This window comes from Penaeus chinensis, chromosome 34 (assembly GCF_019202785.1).
Source record: "Penaeus chinensis breed Huanghai No. 1 chromosome 34, ASM1920278v2, whole genome shotgun sequence".
Classification (NCBI taxonomy): Eukaryota; Metazoa; Arthropoda; class Malacostraca; order Decapoda; family Penaeidae; genus Penaeus; species Penaeus chinensis.
This window is the reverse complement of record NC_061852.1, coordinates 17,561,641-17,578,572: the sequence shown is the minus strand read 5'-3', so window position 1 is coordinate 17,578,572 and position 16,932 is coordinate 17,561,641. Positions and strand designations below refer to the sequence as shown.

Below are 16,932 nucleotides of genomic sequence, written 5' to 3'. Positions count from 1 at the left end.
GAAACAGCAAGGTAATGAGAAAGCATCATTGTCTCCTCTTGATTTTTAAGACTTGACCTCCAACATTGAGCGGAATAAAATAGCCGTTGATTTTCTTTAAAACAAAGAAACACAAGGTCATTAGTGGCCTTGTGATCGTACTTCGGCCCAGATTCATAAAGGTCCTTCAAAGATTAGGCGAGATTACCACATCTCTTCTCGTAAAAACTTTATTATTGTTGTTGTTGTTGTTGTTACGCATTTGTATCTGTGTACACGGTCTTGAGGGAGAGGGAGGGAGGGAGAGAATGATATGGTGTATGTAATGGTTACAAAGCAAAATAAATGTGCTTGACATCATTGGTCATATAGCACTATAGAAAGGAATATAAACGGTAAAGGTGGTGGTTAGTTGATTAAATGTGCGTCAGAAGTCTTCTAGCAGTTCAGGATGGTAGGGACTAACAAGGGTGATTAGATGAAAGTTGTCAAAGGAAGAAGTGTGGAATTTGGCAAGGATGTAGGGTAGGGAAGGGTAGGGAAGGGTAGGGTAAGGTAGGGTAGGGTAGGGTAGGGTAGGGTAGGATAGGGTAGGGTAGGGTAGGGTAGGGTAGGGTAGGGTAGGGTAGGGTAGGGTAGGGTAGGGTAGGGTAGGGTAGGGTAGGGTAGGGTAGGGTAGAGAATGGGGTTTAAGGGCACCATCTCTCAAGGGTGATTAAATCAGTTTCAGGAAAAAATGTCAGGAGGGAGAGAATCCAAGGCTGTTGTGAGAGTCACATGTGTATCCAGGGGAAGCGGAAGGGATAATGAGGAAGGAAAGGGGGTGATGCAGCTTAAGGAGGGGGACATGGGATGTGTTGGGAGGGAGTGGGAGCAAGGGGTGTAGGGGGGATGGATGGATGGATGGATGGATGGAGTTACTTTGTGTAGAAGGAAAGGGAGCAGAGATTGGAGGATGGAGGAGATCTTGTCTTGGAGTCACGATTAGATAGTTTTGAATTTCTGCAGTGGAGCTGGCTGGGGAGGTCCCTTTTCTGATGGAGGAGGACAGATGTTTGAGGGGTGGAGGGAGTCTGATGGAGGAGAGGATGGGGTGGAGTGTTTAGCTTGTCTTGTGCGAGGAGGAAGAGGGGTATGTACCGGGGAAGTAGAAACTGGAGTGTTTGGAATAGTGGTGGAGACTGGGGTGCCTCGACTTCGAATGGGAAAATAACTTGACTGGGGAAGGAAGGGGTTGTTAGATGGAGATACTGGGAGAGATGGAGGTGCGGTTTGCCTTCGCGTAAAATTAGGCACTTGAAGGTTTTTGTAGGTAGGACAGCCCCTGTTATACACATTATGGAGCAGCCACTTTTAGCGCATATTCGTGACTACACCCCCCCAATCCTTTGCCAGTTGTTATCGTAGGGGGGCTTATGAGGAGGAGATTGAGACCCAATGATGGGGAACTCCTCAACCTTGGGACTCAGCCATCGACTCAACTAACTTTACATGGTCTTTTTTCCACTCATACTTTTCGTTTCAGTCCCTTCACCAATCCCTTCTACTATCCACCTCCTAAGGTGTGAGAGCCGTGCTGAAAGGATGAAAGGCTGACTTTGTGCCAGTCCTGAACGGCCTGAGGGAGCCATGGGCACGGTATTCCCCTTCCTTATCTGGCCCTTACCCCTCAAGGGGACCCTGAGGGGTGGACTGTTTTTTTTCTCCCCAATATACCCCAGGCTTATCATGGCCAATAATAAAGACGTAATCCCACTTTTAGGGGCAATGAGGCTTGCCCCTTCATCAAATAGCCCCAATCCCGGCTCTCCTTTGACCACGGCTCCGAACACTGCAACAACTACCCCCTCATCAATGCCTACTAGTACAGTATCCACCCTAATCAACACCCAACCCCCAGGAGACCTTTCTACTCTCCAAAATTGCTCAATTTCAACACCTCTACTCCCACAACCTTCTTCATCAACCACCCCATCTCCCCTTATTACTACCTTACAACCTTATTGCCCACCTCCCCATAGCACTACTCCCCTCAACACTAATCCCTCCTCCACACGCTCCCGCACTTCTACTACCCCTACCTCTACAAGAATGTGACCGATTTTTCGTGATCCCTCCCACAGCTCCCTACTCTAAAAACACCCTTCTCTTCTAGCAATGCCTCCAAAAACAAGTAGGCAAAGTCTCTTTCCGTAGCCGACCCGACCACTCCCGTCTCGTCACAGTAACATCTGAAAACTAAGCTATAGCATTAACAAAACTAACTGATCTATATGGCAATCCCTTCCCTACAGAACCTCATCCAACCCTCAATACTTGCACCGGAACTGTCTCTATCTCCCCAACAGATTGCCCAATCTATGACAAAGAATGGTCAGATTGTGGAGAAGACTTACTCGCCTGTCTCACGGACTATGATGCGACATCAGTACAATGCTACTCCATTCCTCCCAAAGGAAATCATAAGAAATCCACTAATATTGCCAAAATTACTTTCCGTAGACATGATCTACCCTTTAATGTTTACATAGGTGGGGAATCCCTACCTGTCCGACCATACCAACCTCCTCCTCGTCAGTGCCAAAATTGTTGGCGTTTAGGACACCCAGACAAACACTGCCATTCCACAGCCAGATGCCCGCTATGTGCCCAACCTGGCCATATTCGATCAAATTGCTCTGCACAATCACGCACATGTGCCAACTGTGGCGGCCCCCATAATGTATTTTATAGAGGCTGCCCCACCTACAAATTTGAGTCTGAGGTAGCAACTCTCAGATTCAGACTTGGACTCACTCTACGTGAAGCCAGACAGGAGGCACGTCGACGAGGTTTTTCTCTTATCCCCTTCTCCAGTAATGTCGCTCACTCTGCCACTCACCCTACCCCCCACGCTCCTAAACCTAACCCCCCTCCATCTAACTTCCCCTCTTCTACCTCCTACCTTCCCCAGTCAAATTCTTTTGCCATCCTAAATCCAGACACTCCAATCTCTACTACTGCCCCAACACCTCCCCCTCTCCCTCCCCGTACTACCCGCAACAGACAGACTAAACGTTCCACCCCCTCTTCCCCTACCCCACAATCACCTCCACCTTCCTTTGCCCCTATTCTTCAGACACCAGACTTCTCTTCCCCCCCTCACAAGAAAACCTTTATCTCACAAAACTCAACCAACTCCATTACAGAGACTCTTGAAAATATTCAAAACTACATAATCGAGTCCCAAACTGATACTCATCCACCTTCAAATTCTACAACTCCCGCTCCCTCCACACTCAAAGTGACTGCCGATATCCATCCTCCTCCTACTCATATTCTCCCTACCCCCAATCCTCCTACCCCATCCCAACAAAACCCATCCCCCAGACTCCAGCCCCACCTATATTAACCCTCCCACCATCCCCTCTATCCCTTCCACTCCCTCCTGGATACACACGTGAATCCCTTATGTCACAAGTACCCTCTTCCCCAGACCCTCTACCTCCTGATACCCCTCCTGATACAACACCACCTCCCCAACCTCATTCTTTATCTCACCCTCTAGCACCTTCCCCTTCAAATTCTCCAACACGTACTACAATCGTTATCACTAAATCAACGAAAGTATAACTATCCTTCATTGGAACATTCGCGGTTTCCGCTCTCACAGACCTGACCTCCGTCATATCCTCTCCTCTTATAACCCATCCATTATATGCCTTCAAGAGACTTTTCTTACATATTCTCCAATACCAATCCCCAATTACCATTTTGTTTCTTCCCCACACTCCCTTTATGTCTCGTCCATACTTATCAACCAGAAAACACCTAATGTCATACCTCCCTTTCAAACCACTGTCCCTTGTACAGTTATTCGTATCTTTCTTCGCCGCTGGATCACAGTGATTTCAGTCTTCTTCTCCACTTCCCACCCCATTAACTTCGTCGCTTTTGAAAACCTAATTTCCAAACTTCAATCACCTTTCCTCACAGTAGGTGATTTTAACTGCCGCCATACTCTTTGGGGTGATTCTATCACCAACACCCGAGGCCGAGCTCTAGAGCACTTCCTCTCCACAGCTGATCTTATTATTCTAAATGCAGATCGCCCCACACACTTTGATACACGCACGCAGTCTTTTTCATGTATTGACCTCTCTCTATGGTCCCCTTCTCTTCATTTAGATTTCCACTGGTCAGTTCTAGACCACTTTACCTATAGAGACACTTTCCAGTTCTCCTTTCTCCAACTTCATATGTACCACTTCCTAACTCCCCACGCTGGTGCTGTGATAGGCTCTATCACAACACCAGCGTGGGGAGTTAGGAACTGTCATACTTTCACTTCACTCTCTGCTATTCATACCCCTCCATCCTCCCTCTCATCCGTATCAGAAATGATACAATTTTTCATAACTACATTCCTAAGGGCTGCCCATACAGCTATCCCTCGAACCTCAAGACCCTATACCTCCAAATGTGTTCCATGGTGGAATTCTGATTGCACTAAAGCACTCCGTGTAAAACGTGCAGCCTGGAACAGTTACCGCTACAAACGAGGTACCCCAAATCAACTATCAGCTCTTATCTCCTTTAACAGGGCATCTGCCTGTCTTCGTCGTACAATCCGGAATAGTAAAACAAATAGCTGGCGAAATTATGTTTCCTAAATTACATCCTCTACATCTATCTCAAATGTTTGGCGCCGGATCCAAAAACTATCAGGCAAACATCCCCCCCATCCAGCCCCCGTCCTCCATATTCGAGATACCCTCATATCTGATCCTCCCGAAGTCGCTAATGAACTGGGTGATTATTTCAGCCAGGTCAGTAGTGGCTCTCACCTTTCTCCACACTTCTCTTCTATTAAAACCATCAGGGAACGTACCCCCATTATCTTCACCCTATCCTCTGCTGAGTCCTATAATGCTCCCTTTTCTTCCTCTGAACTCAGTGCTGCCCTAAAATCGTGCCGCAACACTCATGAAGGCCCTGACAATATTCACTACCGTATGCTCCAACAACTCCCATCTTCCCCCTTATCCTTCCTATTAACAATTTACAACCACATATGGACATCAGGAAATTTTCCTTCTCATTGGCGAGAAGCTCTTATCCTCCCCTTCCTGAAACCCAATAAATCGGGTACCCTCCCTCAAGACTATCGCCCCATCGCACTAACTAGCTGCTTATGCAAACTACTACAGCGAATGGTTAACTTCGGCTTAATGTTGTATCTTGAATCCCACAACCTTATCTCTCCTTCCCAGTTTGGTTTTCGCCGTGCCTGAAGCACAGCCGACCCCCTTGCTCAATTTGAGACATATATTACATCCGCATTTGCACGCCATGAATCCGTACTAGCTATATTTTTTTACCTAGAAAAAGCATATGATACGACATGGAGGTACCACATTCTCCTACAATTGTCCTCTCTAGGCGTACGGGGAAACATGGTTGTCTTCATAAAGTCTTTCCTTTCGCAACGCACTTTGCAGGTCAAAATTGCCTCTGCCACATCATCTTTCTTTCCTCAAATTGAAGGCGTCCCACAAGGCAGTGTGCTTAGTACCACCTTATTCCTTCTTGCTGTATATGACATTGCTTCAGTTCTACCACCAGGAGCTCGGTCATCACTATATGTTGATGATTTAACCATCTATGCCTCTGGCACATCCATACCAAATCTCTGCCAATTTCTTCAATCTGCAATATCATCAGTATCCTCCTGGGCCACAAACCATGGCTTCCGCTTTTTTAACTCCAAATCTTTCTCCATCCTTTTCTCTCGCACACGTGTAGGTCCTCTACCTTCACTCTTCTTATATGACACTCCACTTCAACACTGTTCCTCTGGTAAATTCCTACCTTGATCCTCTCCACTCTTGATTATGGATGCCATATCTACTCCTCTGCCTCAACTGCTCTCCTTGCCCATCTTGATACAATCCATCACTGTGGTCTTCGCTTAGCCCTAGGTGCCTTCCGCTCATCTCCAGTTGAGAGCCTGTACACTGAATCAGGCATACCATCTCTCTCAACGCCGTACCCTTCTCTCTCTCCGATGCTATGCTCGAATCCACCAACTTCCCCTCACTAAACTTTCCCACGATCCCTACTTCCTACCTTTGCTTCTTCTCCACGTTTACCTACTTCTTTCTCCACTCGCCTGGATACCCTCCTCTCCCATTCCCCTTTTCCCCATATCCGACCTCTCCCGTTCTCTGTCCATTCAGTCCCTCCATGGCTTATACCTTGCCCCCATATTTGCTCCTCTGTCTTCCCTGACTCACCAAAACCAAATATTCCACCTTCTGTCCTTCTCACCCATTTCCTTGACCATTTCTCCACTCATTCCTCCAGTATTCACGTTTACACTGACGGCTCGAAAACCACCTCCGGTGCTGGTTTTGCAGTAATCTTCCCAACTCGTACTTTCAAATACCCCTTTCCTCCTGAATCCAGTATCCTTACTACAGAACTGTATGCACTCCTTTTTGCCTTAAAACACATATACTCACTCCCCTCTTCCTCTTTTACAATTTTTACTGACTCCCGTAACTCATTAACTCTCAAAGTCAATACACACGACCAACCCCCTTGTTTGTAAGATCCAGAACTGATTTATCTACCTGTCCACACGTCATAAAACAATCACTCCTATCTGATGTCACAATCCGATCCACCCCTATGTTCCTTATGTAATGTTCCTCTTTCAGTCCCACACATGCTATTGTCATGCCCACGCTTTGAAGCAGCCCGTACCTCTACTTTTCCCCACCTTTCCTCCCTACATAGACATCCCAACCTATCAGACATCCTTACAGAATCTCTCACTTTCCTTTCCTTCACGTAATCCAACCCCTTTACATTACCTCACCCGACCTTAACCCACTCACTCACCAATTCTTTAACCCAACTTTAAACAACTAATCACTAACCCAACCACACTTCACTAACATTAACTATAGTGCTACATGACCTTAGATGTCTAGCACATTTATTTTGCTTTTACCCATTAACCATTCGTGACTACAAAAAAGTTTGATCTATTATGGCCAGGTTGAGTAGAGGGGGTATCGGGCTGTGGAATGGCAGTGTTTGGCAGGGTGGTGGCCTATACGCCAACAATTTAGGCGATGTTTCCCGCCAGTGTAAACATCAAAGGGGAAGTCATGTCTAAGGAAAGTAATCCTAGCAATATTGATGGAGAACTTCCGTCAGTCTCTAAGGGGACGGTATTGCATTGTATTGATATTGCATTGTAGTCCACGAGGCAGGCGACTAAGTCTTCTCCATATTCTGACAATCCTTGTCGTAGATAGGTTAGTTTGTGGGAAAATACGAGACGGTTCCGGTAAAAGTATTGACATTGGGATGAGGGTAGTCTGAAGTGTCACGGTTGATAATGCTTTAGCTTCTGTTTTAGATGTAACAAGGAAACTTTGAAGACCTTGCTGGTATTTGGCAGGGCTAAATACAATATTTAAGATGTGCGTAGAAGTGGGAGTTGTAGAAGAACGTAGGTGTGGTTAATGGTTAATGGTTAAAAGCAAAATAAATGTGCTAGACATCTAAGGTCATGTAGCACTATAGTACATGGTAGTGAAGGGTGGTTGAGTTAGTGATTAGTTGTCAAAGTTGGGCAAAGGAATTGACGAGTAAATGGGTTAAGGTTGGGTAAGGTAATGTATAGGGGTTAGATCAAGTGAAGGATGTATATGCATTTGAGGAATGAAAACAGGTTGTCATAGCAGAAAGTGTGAGAAGTTGTGGGAGGGATCACGAAAATCGGTCCCATTTGGCTGGGCTAAATAGACTATTTAAGAATTTTGTAGAGATGGGGGTAGTAGAAGGACGGGGGCATGTGAAAGAGGGAGTAGTGTTGAGGGAGGTAGTGTTATGGGGAGGTGGACAATAAGGTTGTAAGGTAGTAATAAGGGAGGATGGGGTAGTTGATGAAGGTTGTGAGGGTATAGTTGTTGAAGTTGAGCATGTTGGGAGTAGAAATGTCTCCTGGGGTGTTGATTAGGGTGGATACTGTACTAGTCGGCATTGAGGAGGGGGTATTAGTTGTAGTTTTCAGAGCCGTGGTCAAAGGAGAGCCTGGGGTCAGGGAATCGGGCGAGTTTGAATTGGTGGAGCTGTTTGATGAAGAGGCAATTGCCTCTAATAATGGTATGGTTAATGGTTATTCATTGTTGGCCATGATAAGCCTGGAGTATGTTGGGGAGAGAAACGGTCCACCCCTCAGGGTCGCTTGAGGGGTAAGGGCTAGACAACTAAAGCAGGGGAATACCGTGCCCATGGCTCCCTCAGGCCGTTCAGGACTGGCACAAAGTCAGCCTTTCATCCTTTCAGCACGGCTCTCACACCTTAGGAAGTGGATAGTAGAAGGGGCTGGTGAAGGGACAGAAAGGAAAAAGAAGGGAAAAAAAAAGGACCATGCAAAATTTGTTGAGTCGAGGGCTGAGTCCCAAGGTTGGGGAGTTCCCCAGCATTGGGTCCCAGTATCCGCCTCCTAAGCCCCCTCCACGACAACGGGCAAGGGATTGGGGGGGTACGTAGGTGTGGAAGAGGTAGTAGTGCAAAATTAGTGGAGTCGAGGGCTGAGGCCTATGGCAGGATCCCAGTCTCCGTCTCCTAAGCCCTCCTACGACAACTGGCAAATGATAATGGTTAATGGCTAAAAAAAAATGTTAGTTGTCTCAAGTGTCATATTGCACTGTTGCAAAGTATGGTGGCGAAAAGGGTACGAGATAACGGTTACACGGGGACGACCATGCAAAATTAGTGGAGGTGAGGGCTGAGGACCAAAGGTGGGTATTATGATGAAAGTATAGTGCCAGAGGGTAAAAAAAAAAAAAAAAAAAAAAAAAAAAAAAAAAAAAAAAAAAATCAGTATTAGTGGATAGATGAAGGGGATGAAAAGAGAAGGGAAAGGAGGTGAAGGCTGTGGACCAAGGTAGGTTAATTGGTTAATGGTTAAAAGCAATAAATTGCTAGACATCTAAGGTCATATAGCACTATAGTTAATGTTTGTGAAGGATGGTTGGGTTAGTGATTAGTTGTTAAAGCTGGGTTAAGGAGTTGGTGAGTGAATGGGTTAGGGTCGGATGAGGTAATGTAAAGGGGTTAGATCAAGTGAAGGATATATATGCGTTTGAGGAAGGAAAACAGGTTGTCAAAGCAGAAAGTGAGATTCTGTAAGGATGTCTGATAAGTTGGGATGTCTATGTAGGGAGGACGTGGGCATGACAATAGAATATGTGGGACTGAAAGAGGAACATTCGGAATCGCGAATGTTCCAATGAAGGATAGTTATACTTTCGTTGATTTACTGGCAAAGATTGCAGTGCGTGTTGGAGAATTTGAAGGGGAAGGTGCTAGAGGGTGTGATATAGAATGAGGTTGGGGAGGTGGTGTTGTATCAGGAGGGGTGTCGGGAGGTAGAGGGTCTGGGGAAGAGGGTACTTGTGACATGAGGGATTCACGTGTGTATCCAGGAGGGAGTGGAAGGGATAGAGGGGATAGTGGGAGGGTTAATATAGGTGGGGCTGGAGTCAGGGGGAATGGGTTTTGTTGGGATGGGGTAGGAGGATTGGGTTTAGGGAGAATATGAGTAGGAGGAGGATGGATATCGGCAGTCACTTTGAGTGTGGAGGGAGCGGGAGTTGTAGAATTTGAAGGTGGATGAGTATTAGTTTGGGACTCGATTATGTAGTTCTGGATAACTTCAAGAGTTTCTGTAGTGGAGTTGGTTGGGGAGTTTTGTGAGATAAAGGTTTTCTTGTGAGGGGGGGAAGAGAAGTCTGGTGTCTGAATAGGGACAAAGGAAGGTGGAGGTGATTGTGAGGTAGGGGAAGAGGGGGTGGTACGTTTATTCTGTCTGCTGCGGGTAGTGCGGGGAGGGAGAGGGGAAGGTGTTGGGGCTGTAGTAAAGATTGGGGTGTCTGGATCTAGGATAGCAAAATAATTTGATTGGGTAGAGATTGGAGTGTCTGGGTTTAGGATGGTAAATGACTGGGGAAGGTAGGAGGTAGAAGAGGGGAAGGTAGGAGGTAGAAGAGGGGAAGTTAGATGGAGGGGGGTTGGGTTTAGGAGAGGGTGTAGGAGCTTGGGAGGTAGGGGGATTGGCAAAGTGAGCGACATTACTGGAGTAGGGGATAAGAGAAAAGCCTTATCGACGTGCTTCCTGTCTGGCTTCACGTAGAGTGAGTCCAAGTCTGAATCTGAGAGTTTCTACCTCAGACTCAAATTTGTAGGTGGGGCAGCCTCTATAAAATACATTATGGGGGCCGCCACAGTTTGCACATGTGCGTGATTGTGCAGAGCAATTTGATCGAGTATGGCCAGGTTGGGCACATAGCGGGCATCTGGCTGTGGAACGGCAATGTTTGGCAGGATGTCCTAAATGCCAACAATTTTGGCACTGACGAGGAGGAGGTTGGTATGGTCGGACAGGTAGGGATTCCCCACCTATGTAAACATTTAAGGGAAGGTCATGTCTACGGAAAGTAATTTTGGCAATGTTGATGGATTTCTTACGATTTCCTCTGGGAGGAATGGAGTAGCATTGTACATATGTTGCATCATAGTCTGAGACAAGCGAGTAAGTCCTCTCCACAATCTGACCATTCTTTGTCATGGATTGGGCAATCTGTTAGGGAGATAGAGAGTTCGTGAAAGTATTGAGGGTTGGATGAGGTTCGGTAGGGATGGGATTGCCATATAGATCATTTAGTTTTGTTAATGCTATAGCTTCGTTTTCAGTTGTTACTGTGACGAGACGGGAGTGGTCGGGTCGGCTACGGAAAGAGACTTTGCCTACTTGTTTTTGGAGGCATTGTTGGAAGAGGAGGGGGTTTTGAGAGTAGGGAGCTGTGGGAGGGATCACGAAAAATCGGTCCCATTTGGCTGGGCTAAATAGAGTATTTAGGATTCTTGTAGAGGTGGGGGTAGTAGAAGTGCGGGGACGTGTGGAGGAGGGAGTAGTGTTGAGGGGGGTAGTGTTAAGGGGAGGTGGGCAATAAGGTTGTAAGGTAGTAATAAGGGGAGATGGGATGGTTGATGAAGGTAGTGGGAGTAAAGGTGTTGAAGTTGAGCATGTTGGGAGAGTAGAAATGTCTCCTGGGGGTTGGTTGTTGATTAGGGTTGATACTGTACTAGTATGCATTGATGATGGGGGAGTTGTTGCAGTGTTCGGAGCCGTGGCCAAAGGAGAGCTGGGATTGGGGCTATTTGATAAAGGGGCAAGCCTCATTGCCCCTAAGATTGGGGTTATGTCTTCATTATTGGCCATAAGCCTGGAGTATGTTGGGGAAAAAAACTAGTCCACCCCTCAGGGTCCCCTTGAGGGGTAAGGGCCAGGTATGACGGGAATACCTTTCAGCACGGCTCTCACCTTAGGTGGTGGATAGTAGAAGGGATTGGTGAAGAAACAAACGAAAAGCATGAGAGGGAAAAAAGACCATGCAAAATTAGTCGAGTAGATGGCTGAGTCCCAAGGTTGAGGAGTTCCCCATCATTGGGTCTCAGTCTCCGTCTCCGTCTCCTAAGCACCCCCACGACAACGGGCAAAATATTGGGGGGGGGGGGGGGGCCAAGGTAGGAGTGATCCCCACACTGGGCCTCAGTCCGTCTCAAACTCCCCTTCCACCACGACGACGAGGAACTAGGGATTGGGAGGGTAAAATCAAACAACTGCTCGTTTGTATACCGGAAATCTTTTAATAGAAGCACATAGAACCAGGTACATACACCATTGCAGACTGCTTTACAATAATTCTGGCCACTGCCCGCAGGCTGTGGTCGATTATGAGGGCGAGTTTCAACATACTGAAGGCTGGTTATATAAAAATTGCAAGAGGCCAGCCCAATAAACAACTTTTATACTTGTTTTTACAACTATCTGATAGATAAACATGTCTACAGTAGGTTTACTCATGTTGGTTCAGGTGCTGCACAAAAACTGGCAGTATAAATTTATATCGACTTAATCATCCTTGTGAACATGATACATATGACCTTAAGACCTTGCACCAAAATATGAGATTGTACTGCACTTACTAAACTGCTAATCCTTCTATCTTTCCCTCCAGTATCAATGTGAACAAGAAAAAGATTATGGGAAAAAAAAATGTTTGACCACTTCAAAGTTGACGTTATTAACATACAGTAACAATCCAGTTTTATATTCTTTATCTACCGAGATTAATGAGCTCGGGACTTCGGTTGATTAAAAATCGTATCTTTAAGAATATTACATTTAATATCCATCTTGTCACAAACTTGATATCAAGGATGGCGATGCTTCCAGTCTGAATCCATCTGCTTTTGTTAATCTTCACTGGAAGGAGGAGAGAAAAATATTAGCACCAACCAACAACAGGTCAAAGACTATTTGCATTAAAATTTTCAGAGAGCTGAGTATATATATTATATCACAATAGATCAAATATAGGATAATTTTCATCAGTATCTATATTTAGATTAATCATAATACAAATTTACACACCGATAAAATGCACTTCAAGCTGTCACCGTCTCTCCCATTCCCTGGATAGGGCGCCGAACACTTGACTCTTGATTCTGGAAAATTTAGAGACCGAATTAATATATTGCATGAATAACATACCTCAAAAATATATTTGCTACAGATTTCAGAGAGCTGGGTGTGTTTTCAGCTTGTGTCAAATAATATGAACTAGTTTTCCATCATTTTAATTGTGCTCTTGAGAAGCCTACTCTTATTGCACAAAAAATTCTACTACTGATTACTAAGGCTTTGTATATATGTCATCTCCACCAAGTTTGTTTGTGCAAGATGATTTCAATGATAAATTATTATGGTAACTAAAATCCATTCCTAAGCCTACTTGCTCTGACCAGTTAATGTTCCCAATAATAATAATAATAATAATTATTATTTTATTATTAATAATAATAATAAATAATAATAATAATAATTATTATTAATAATAATAGCCACAACTTATCAGAATAAATCTAAAAACTTGCTTGTTACAAAATTACACAATACACATTGAAAATATACATACCTGTAGAAGTTACTTCATTATCTCGTTCACTGAACTGTCACCAGATGCCCTCCTATACCTGTAAATTTAAAACCAATTAATATCTAAACAAGAAAGCTTGAACTGAGCACACATTCACTATCAATTTCAGAGAGCTGGGTGTGTTTTCAGCTTGTGTCAAATAATATGAACTAGTTTTCCATCATTTTAATTGTGTTCTTGAGAAGCCTACTCTTATTGCACAAAATTCTTCTACTGATTACTAAGGCTTTGTATATATGCCATCTCCACCAAGTTTGTTTGTGCAAGAGGATTTCAATGATAAATTATGTTAACTAGAATCCATTCCTAAGCCTACTTGCTCTGAACAGTTAACTTTCCCTTTAATAATAATAATAATAATATTTATCATTATTAATAATAATAATAGAGCCACAACTTTTATCAGAATAAATCTAAAAACTTGCTTGTTACAAAATTACACAATACACTGAAAATATACATACCTGTAGAAGTTACTTCATTATCTCGTTCACTGAACTGTCACCAGATGCCCTCCTATACCTGTAAATTTAAAACCAATTAATATCTAAACAAGAAAGCTTGAACTAAGCACACATTCACTATCAATTTCAGAGAGCTGGGTGTGTTTTCAGTTTGTATCAATTTACTGAACTAGTTGTCCATCATGTCATTTCATTTTTAAATAAAGCTACTTCCATTCTTGGCTGGATTCTACATCCTCAAAACTAGGGGTTTAACACTGTATACATGCCCTGTTCACCAATTGTAGTTTATCTTTAGACAACTCCAGTGCCCAGTCATCAGAGTGAATTCCTGGGTGTAGCTATGACTATTTAAGGTTTTACAGGAAAAATTAATTGTAAATAAACTAATGAGGGCAGGTAACAAGAAACTACCTTTATGGTGACTAGAGCCATGCTAGTGCAAAGAAAATTGGTAAAATATAATGAACAGGTCATGTATCCAGTGGATTAACATTTAATAGGTCATTAATACATACCATCAGTCTATTTAAAGAAGGATTTTCAATGCTGCACCTAGTCTCCAAGCAAACAATGAATCTGAAATGAAAGATAAGTAAGGATTGGACAGAAAATTGTCCCTGTAATTTCTCTCACACTGCAGGTTCAGAGAGCTGGGATTAGTTTCAAGATGTATCAATTAAATGAACTAGATGTGCATCATGTTTGGGGTCATTAATATACTACACCAAAAGGATTCGTACCTTTGTTGCATGCTCATACTTCGTCTACAGGACATCTGAAAAGAAAGGTTTTTAATAGGTCTTCCAAGATTAGTACCTAGATGTATGCAAAATGAGCAATTTCAGAATGTACATGCCACAATGCCTAGTATAGGTTTATGGGGAGGAAAAAAAAAAAAAAAAAAAAAAAAAAAATCCAGGAAAAATTACATTTCTAAATAGATGTAGAAAAACAAAAACAAAAAAAAGGCACAGCTGTACAAAAAATACTTACCAAAAGTCAGGAATGAACAAGAGGATATCAAGATTATACTTTGGATAAAAAAACAAAGGCTTCTTGCACAGTTTATTTTTAATCACACCATTGCCTGGTTTGCTTTACTTGGCCTTGGCCTTGGTCTTGTCCTTCTTGCCAGACTTGCTCCTTGGGTGCTGCTTCCTGAGCCTCTTCACCCCTGTCTTTGACTTCGACTTCTTCTTTCTTGGCTTTTCCTTCTTTACTGGCGGCTTTTCCTGGGGAAGAAACATTACACATTTATAAATATAATTAAATGATAAAATAAAATAAAGCATTTGAGTATCCAGAACCACCGAATTAAAACTAAAAGCTCCATCTACTTACAACTTTCGGCTTTCCAGCCTTCTTGGCCTCAACGTGCTTTGCTTCGACAGCCTGGGCCAATTTCTTCTCAACACGGCGGAAGGGGTTAAGCTCCAGCATGGCTTGGTAGTTAGTCAATGGGTTTGGCTTCACCTTGCTACGAACAACAGTCTTGCTGCAAAGAAAATTGGTTGTGTCAGTATATGCCTTATTATACCACAATACCTACAAAGCAACTTGGTAATATGTATCTTTAATTTTCCTAACAAAATACGTACTTTGGTTTCCTAATGACAGACTTGATTTCATCCGACTTCAGGAGCCTGGACAAATCTGTGTTGGTCATCTTTGACACTGGCAGATTGTATCCCTTCTTGTGCTTAGCCTCCTTGCGCCAAGTTCCATACAGAGAGTCCAGCTTGCGGAATGCTGAGGAGAGCAACATCTTAGTACACACAAAACACAGGGATTAGTATACATCAAAGGTATATATCAGCTGAAAATTTGCAAGGCTTTGAACTGATGAAACTTTGCTTACCATCCTCAGTCCAGATACAGAATCTCCCCACATGGCCACCAGGAGCAAGCTTCAACAGATTCAGCTTGTCTACACAGATGGTCTCGACACCAGGTACGTTGCGGAAGGCTCTGGTCAGGCCCTGGTCATTGTTGTAGATGACCAAAGGTCCCTTCCTCTGGATGCGACGGCGGTTGCGCATCTTACCCCTACCAGCACGGAACCTCTGACTCTTGTACACCTGTAGGGCAGACAATGGTATTAGCAAAGATCTTAAAAATCTTGTGCCCCTTCCCTATAATCCACTCAATTTGTTGTCAATCATTGCAATTCCAAGGGCTTACCTTAAGAACATCGGTCCAAGCATGGTGCTGCCTCAGGAGAGCAACAGCCTCCTTGGTCTTTGTCAGCTCCTGGGCCTTGTTGCTAACAACTAGGGGCACCTCAGGCACTTCCTGGATCATGTGGCCTAATAAAAAATTACAAGTTAAGAATACAAGGAAATAAAAGAAGTGCATTCAAAGCCAGTTATTTCCACAACTCATTTCTATGCAACCCCATTTGATTCTAAAACTCACCCTTTGACATAACGAGAGCTGGAATGCTTGAAGCAGCAATGGCAGAGCACATGGCGTAACGCTTCTGGTTGACGCCAACGCGGCGGTGCCAGCGGCGCCAGATCTTGGTTGGGGCAAACATACGACCACCACGGCACATGTTACCAAAGGCACCCTGACCAGAGCGGTGAGTACCACCACCACGGACACGGGGGATACGGGCCACGGCACGACCAGTACCCCAGGACTCGGCTGAAGTCTGGTGACCTGAAAGTTAAACAATTATATTTAGCTTTGCATGCAATGAATCAATAACTTCAGGCAGGTTAAAAAAACTAATTCACATTAGTAGATCACTCAATTGTGACTTCCATTTTAAAATATTTTTCTCAAGTACATTTTCAAAGTTAACGATAGAATCAGTTAACATTGCCCAGAGTGACACAGAGGAAAATGGACACTGCCACCAAAACAGTAGGAAGCAATATAGGTAAATATACAGCGGCCTCATTTTTAATCAGGAAATGACAAAACGGCTCTACATGCCACTGCTCAAACCAAGTCCACACACACACTAAACAATGGCACTTAATGTCTTACTATAGCTCCATTTTATACATTTTCTATACACCCGTTTACTATGAGTTTTCAGTTAATAAACCTGGAAATCATTTCTGATTAGTTACCTATTTTAATTTTTTCCATATTTCCCCTTACCTTTCCTCATTTACTAATGCTACTAGGTTGCTTTCTTGAATGTATGCATTTTAGTCTTCCCTGGTTTCTATTATCCATTCTTAATTTAATAATCTAATTGATTAATTGCATCCATATCAGAAAAACCCTAATCCCTTCCTCAGCTTTCTTTCAAGCTTTTGCCAGGGTTGGACCTTCAAACTTCTGTGGTCAGACATGGGGTACGTTTGATTTTATATTTGAATATTTAAGGTCACTGAAAAATGACAATTATGGTAGGTACGTGCAATTTTTCAACATTAGTTCTTAACATACATCACTGACTTCAGTGC

At 43.7% G+C, this 16,932-nt stretch overlaps 1 protein-coding gene and 1 long non-coding RNA gene across 2 annotated transcripts in view; both read right to left on the bottom strand.

Annotated features, from left to right (window-relative positions):
- Positions 1–11,668: 11,668 nt before the first annotated feature.
- LOC125043547 lies at positions 11,669–14,238 on the bottom strand. Its single transcript, XR_007116426.1, has 5 exons — positions 14,026–14,238; positions 13,508–13,565; positions 13,023–13,080; positions 12,479–12,552; positions 11,669–12,310 (listed from the first exon to the last, which is right to left on the bottom strand). It is a non-coding gene; the product is annotated as an uncharacterized LOC125043547 (long non-coding RNA).
- A 325-nt stretch (positions 14,239–14,563) lies between these two features.
- Positions 14,564–16,932, bottom strand: part of LOC125043543 (60S ribosomal protein L4-A-like) — a 4,103-nt gene continuing 1,734 nt past the window's right edge. The window contains exons 3-8 of the mRNA XM_047639711.1: positions 15,926–16,171; positions 15,692–15,816; positions 15,369–15,588; positions 15,109–15,259; positions 14,852–15,005; positions 14,564–14,742 (exon numbers count right to left, since the gene is read on the bottom strand). Of these exons, the coding sequence (XP_047495667.1) occupies positions 14,608–14,742; positions 14,852–15,005; positions 15,109–15,259; positions 15,369–15,588; positions 15,692–15,816; positions 15,926–16,171 (1,031 nt within the window). The 3' untranslated portion in view covers positions 14,564–14,607. The remainder of the gene's footprint in view (positions 14,743–14,851; positions 15,006–15,108; positions 15,260–15,368; positions 15,589–15,691; positions 15,817–15,925; positions 16,172–16,932) is intronic.